The sequence below is a fragment of the Vitis riparia genome, chromosome 16, assembly GCF_004353265.1.
Source record: "Vitis riparia cultivar Riparia Gloire de Montpellier isolate 1030 chromosome 16, EGFV_Vit.rip_1.0, whole genome shotgun sequence".
In the NCBI taxonomy this organism is placed as follows: Eukaryota; Viridiplantae; Streptophyta; class Magnoliopsida; order Vitales; family Vitaceae; genus Vitis; species Vitis riparia.
The window spans coordinates 6,284,054-6,289,932 of record NC_048446.1 but is presented as its reverse complement, the minus strand read 5'-3'; the positions used below and the strand labels follow the sequence as shown (position 1 = coordinate 6,289,932).

General features: G+C 31.7%; 1 protein-coding gene across 1 annotated transcript; it reads right to left on the bottom strand.

The window, feature by feature from the left end:
- Positions 1 to 719: 719 nt before the first annotated feature.
- LOC117934027 (ethylene-responsive transcription factor 5-like) lies at positions 720 to 1,393 on the bottom strand. The gene has a single exon (XM_034855621.1). It carries the CDS (start codon positions 1,352 to 1,354, stop codon positions 842 to 844), a length of 513 nt encoding a protein of 170 aa, XP_034711512.1. The 5' UTR covers positions 1,355 to 1,393; the 3' UTR covers positions 720 to 841.
- Positions 1,394 to 5,879: the final 4,486 nt, after the last annotated feature.

Below are 5,879 nucleotides of genomic sequence, written 5' to 3'. Positions count from 1 at the left end.
TAACCTAGGACCAATTTTGGGTTATATTCAAAGAAAAATTTAAATGAGTTAAAAGCTAAATTAAGCTATTTAGGAAATATGTGTATTTGGACATATGATTGCATATGTTCATAGAAGTGAGTTGAACTGGTGGATGGTGAAACACTCATTTCATAGTCTTAATCAATTATAACCACATTTAATTGTCTTTATTTTAGGTTGTTATTTATCTTTATTAATTTTATTAAACATTTTTTTATCAATCTTATTTATGTGTACCATAATGAAAATATAGTTGTATTATTCTCTTATTTTTCTCAATACCTTCTTATTATATTAAAGTAAGGTGCCTTTATGGCAATGTTCAACTATTGGATTCAGTCCTCTCTTCCAAATTTTGATACAAAAATTATGGAGATTCAAGCTTCCAAAATTATGAAGGATGCAACATAACACCCTATTTATGAAAGGGAATGAGGGAATCTCTCTACTCTATGGTGTTTAATCATTTTATGTGAGTAGTTAATTACCTCTTTATTTCATTATTAATTTGATAAAAATTAGAATGATAATTTACTAATTAGATCCATCATAAAAAATTAAATTTTAAATTAGTATATATATATATATATATATATAACATTACTGACTGAACATATCCATTAGCTAGTATATGTACATTAGCTAGTATTAATTAAACCCTCAATTAAGTATTTTTGTGACAATTGATTTGGGGGAAGTTTAAAAGGAAGAGTGTGAGATTTATCATCCATAAAAGGTTTAAACAAATTCAATATTGTTCATGGAATATATAAGAATTCTAGCAACATTTCATTGTCTTTGGTAAGGTAAACCATTTGGTTCAAACCATAAGTTGAGTATATGCTATCCAAGGATGGGGTGATAACGGCGCTAACGGTGGGAGATGGAATATGCCCTCCATGTCTCTCTCCTCCCAGACGGCCCTCCAATTTGATGGAGTCAACGGACTAACCCCCAAAACATTACAGGCTACCGCCACTTTGCAGTCAGATTCCGGCAAGTGCTCCTCTTTCTTTAAAACCTTAATCTCCACTTGTTGTCTCTCTTCAGTCTTACTGTCTCTCTCCCTTTTCCGGCCAGATATCGCTGGTGGGTCAGAACCAGACCAATTATCGGCTTCAAGAGGGAAATTGAGAATTGCTTTGGAACCACGCATCTTGAAAGCAGCTCGATCATAGGCTCTAGCGGCTTCAATGCCGGTTTCGAATGTCCCCAGCCATACCCTCGATCCCCTCCGATTCGGGTCTCGGATCTCCGCCGCGAATTTCCCCCATGGTCTTCGGTTCTTCCCACATGTACATACGCCTTCCCATGGAATACAAAGGACCAACATGAATAGAAAAAGGCAATATCTTTGGGGTTTAAATTATCATGACAAATCATTCTCACCCTTGATTCATTGAACCTAGGTGATAACAATTAGTATCTTAATTTACAGTACCCATTTTTTCTTTGCAGAATCTAAGCTGGCTGGCTGGTGATGTATCTGAGAAAATATTAATAAGGAGACTCTGAGGTCCTACATTTTTGACTTTGTTGTGTCTAAGACTTTTCAATGATAAAATCAGCAAGCCAACTTGCTTATGGATGAATCTGGTTTATCCACTTGGACGGGACAGCTTTCTCAACTAGGTTCTCTCCTATCCATCTTATCTGCTTAGTTTCCCCTCGACCACCGACACTAGCTAGCATGCCCAGTTGTGGTGAATAGCCATTTTAATTTATTAATCCAACTTTATAACATTTTAATTATTGTGTAATGCCCCGAACCCTAGGAGTAAAATCATAATTTAAAAATTATTAATTAATTATAGCAATTTAATAAGAGTAAAAAAGTATTTTCGTATTTAAAACCTTTAAACATAAATTAGATTTTTTCTACCTTTTCTATTTAGAAAACTCTTTTACATAGAGATCAAAAAGATCAAAGAGTATAGGATTGAAGATTTAGAGATTTAGGGTTTGAAGATCAATTTTTCAAGTAAAATTTTTAATCCTTAAATTAATATTTTATATTCCTTAATAAGTTTTGAACACTTTAAATATTCTTCAGAATATCTCAATTTTAATCAGAGTTCGTTTAATTAATTATAGGTAAAAAAGATTAAAATTTTATGAATATAGTTGGATTTATTAATGGAGATCAACAGATTTTGATTACTCAAATGAATAGATCTAGAAAAAGAATGATAATAAATAAATAAAATAAGAGTAACGTGATTTTCGGGAATGGTGAAAAGAAAATAATAATAATGCAGATGTGTGTTGTGTAGCAAAGGGTTTAAAAGAAAAGAAAAAAAAGCAATGATGCGTGTGAACGTCCAGGAAGGAAGAAACAAAAGAAGAAGAAAAAATACGTTATTATTATTATTATAATAATAGGTATAGTTGGTGGCTTGGAGTAAATATATATATATATATATATATATATATATATATATATATATAATGGGGTGTGGGGGTGGAATTGTGGTTAAGTGACAATTGAATTACGGGAACAATAATAATAATAATAATAATAGTTTCTTGTATAGGTTTTAATTTAATTTAAGTATATAAAGAAACAAATAGGAAGGGTAAGATTAGGAAAAAAATGAATTTTACAATAATTTGGAAACTCAATAATTAATTTATTATTATTTAGTAAGTTGAAAATAATATTGGGTAGTAATAATATTATTATGAGAAATTAATTAGGATCTCTAATACTAAATAAAATATTTTTAGGATTATCAAATTTTTACCTTTAGATAATTGTGTATGATATTATGTTAGATGATGAGTAAATTCGTCAAGCTAAATACTTCAAGTTTTTGAGCACTTCTTCAAGGTAAGGGAAATTAATGCTGATTTTTATAAAAGAAAACATTTTTTTATATTGTATTTTGAAATGTGTAAAAATATTATTATTTTTATCTTTACTCATGGATCAAATATGTGTTTTGTATGGAAAGTATATTTGTGAATTTTCTTTGTTTATGAAAAATGAAAATTTTGGAGATATGATATTTTGTTTTGCAAGTTTGAATTAATGAAATAAAGTGTTTGACTCTGGTTCCTATGACCCGAGTTAACGAGATATAATTGTTGATATTTCTATGACCCTTGTCAACGGGTTATAATTGTTGATATATTCAGCCTTAATCAACGGGTTATAATAGTTGATATTATATGGCCTTAGTTAACGAGTTATAATAGTTGACCTTATGACCCTAGTCAACGGGTTATAATTGTTGACATTTGGTTTTGTTCACCTTAAATGGAACAAATTTGAAACTAGTTACTCAATTGTGAAGTCCCACCTAATTGGGTACCATCTGTCATATGATAACCAGAGTAAAAATATTTTGAATGTATTCAATTTGGTTTTTTTGAGAAATTATTTTAAAATGGATATGAGAAAGTTTTGTTGAAAAGTTTGAATGTATTAGTATTTTGAACTCAAAAGTTTTTATAAAATAAGTATATGTTATATCTCCTATTTGCAAGCATGATTGAAAATGTTTGATCCATGAAATTGTATTAATGTTCCTTGATGAGCTTTGAGTTCATCCATCTTTGTTGATAATCTTTCAGGTAACCTCAGGTTAGGCGAGAAATGACCGTTAGGAAGGAAATTTAGCTTTATTAGGACATTTGTATAAACTCTCTTTATTTTGGACATTGTTTAGATGTTAAAACTTAATTATCGTTTGAATTATTTTGAGTTTGGAGTTATTTGGACAATAACACTTTGGTTGATGTATTAGTTTTTTTTTTTTTTTTTTTTTTTTTTTTTTTTTTTAAGTTGATACTTGGAGATTTTAGAATTTTTTCATACTACTCTGAATAGAAATTTGTTAATTGGTAAATTTCCAGTTACAATACGAATGTTTATGTCGTTTCCACTTTGAGCCTTTGGGCTTGAGGTGTGAAATGATCGTCATGCCCTTGGAGTGGGTTTTGGGTGTGACAGAGTGGTATCAGAGCACTAAGTTATGATCTTGTTAGAACTTGTTTTAGTTTACTTTAGGGATAGATGAGTGACACATTAGTTTAAGTTTTAGTATCATCTTCTATAAATTCCTATTCTTTCTTATGAATCTAATTTGTCTAATTGGTTTTCTAGTGACTAATTTAGTTATACTTAATGCTTCATAGGACAACATGCCACTAAGAAGACCAACATCTTCCCAAAACAGTCAGGCTAATAATGATGTACTTCCTCCACTTGAGGGTTTCCCTCCCATGAATGTAGAAAGACTTTATAGGTATCTTGAGACTTTAGTTGGTTTGGTTGAGCGTCAGGCTAGAGCTATTGAGACTCAAGCTCTTGGACAACCCTCATCTTTTAAGGGTAGCTCATTTGATGACTTTAAGAAGATAGGTCTTCCTTACTTTTCTGGTACTTCAAACCCAAAGGAGACAGAAGCTTGGATTCTTAAGATAGAGAAATTATTTGATGTTATAAATTGCTATGATAAACTAAAAAACCTCTTATGCAGCAATTATGTTAGATAAAGAAGCAGATCATTGGTCGTGTATGACCAAAAGGCTTTTAAAGGATCAGAACCTATAGTTTGGAGACAATTCAAAGAGGCATTTTACAAAAAGTACTTCCTCGACAGTGTTAGATGACAAAAAGTAGGAGAGTTTGTTTGTTTGGAACAAGGGGATATGATGATGGCCCAATATGAGGCTAAATTTACAGAGTTGTCACGTTTTACTCTACAATTGATTGCTATAGAGGAGAAAAAGGCATTAAAGTTTCAGGATGGATTGAAGCCCTATCTAAAGAACAAAATATCTATTTTGAAGCTTAGTGTCTATTCAGAGGTTGTAAATAGAGCCTTTATAGAGGAAAAGGATAATAAGGAGCTTCAACAATACAGAGAACAATAAAGAAAGAGGAGTAGGAGTGATGGTGCCCATGATAACCAAGAACCAAAAATGTTCGTTTCAATTGAGAGTCAGATTAAAAGGGAAGTAGTGCAAAATTTAGATGTGACTTGTTCTATTTGTGGTAAGAAACATTGGGGTAAACCTTGCTATAAAGAGTCTAAAGCTTGCTTTGGTTGTGGAAAACATGGACATATGATTCGGGATTGTCCAGATAATAAGAAGTTTATAATTGGGAAGCCTAAGGAGGAGAATAAGGAGGATAAACAGAAACTTAAAGTCCAAGGGCGGATGTTTGCTATGACTCATCAAGATGCTCAAGCCACTTCTGATGTGGCAACAAGTACTATTCAAATTTACACTTTACTGCTAGAGCCTTGATTGACCTAAACTCAACACACTCTTTGTTTCAATATCTTTTGTTGGTTTGTTGGGTATGCTTGTTGGTAGCCTAAGCTTTGATTTGATTGTTGTTATTCCTATGGGACATTCTATTGTGGATAATATAATGTTTGGAGGTTGTCTTATGATGACTAGTTATATGGAGATGTTAGTTGACTTAGTACTTCTTGACCTTTAGGATTTTGATGTGATTTTGGAGATGGATTGGTTAGTTTCCTTCTATTTCTCTATTAATTATTTTGGTAAAAGGGCGATTTCCATATTCCTGACCAATATAAGTTTAGTTTTAAGGGAAAGCATGTGGTTAGACCATTGTGTATGATCTTGGCTTTATGGGCTAGTTCCTTGCTTAGGAAAGGTTGTTAAGGGTTTTATGCCTATGTGGTGCGAGATGGAAAAAATACTATGTTCTATTATTGTCTGGTTGATAAAGGTCTAGTGAAGCAATCTTAGTATTCAAGAGATCACTTAGAAAGTAGATGAAGAGATAAGAGAAAAACATTTTCATTTATTCATGTATGTCAAGTTTAGAGGACTAAACTTCTGTTAAGGAGAGGATGATGTAATGCCCCAAACCC

Coding starts and splice junctions, on each gene's coding strand:
- LOC117934027 (XM_034855621.1), bottom strand. CDS start 1,354: ATGTTGGTCCTTTGTATTCCATGGGAAGGCGTATGTACATGTGGGAAG.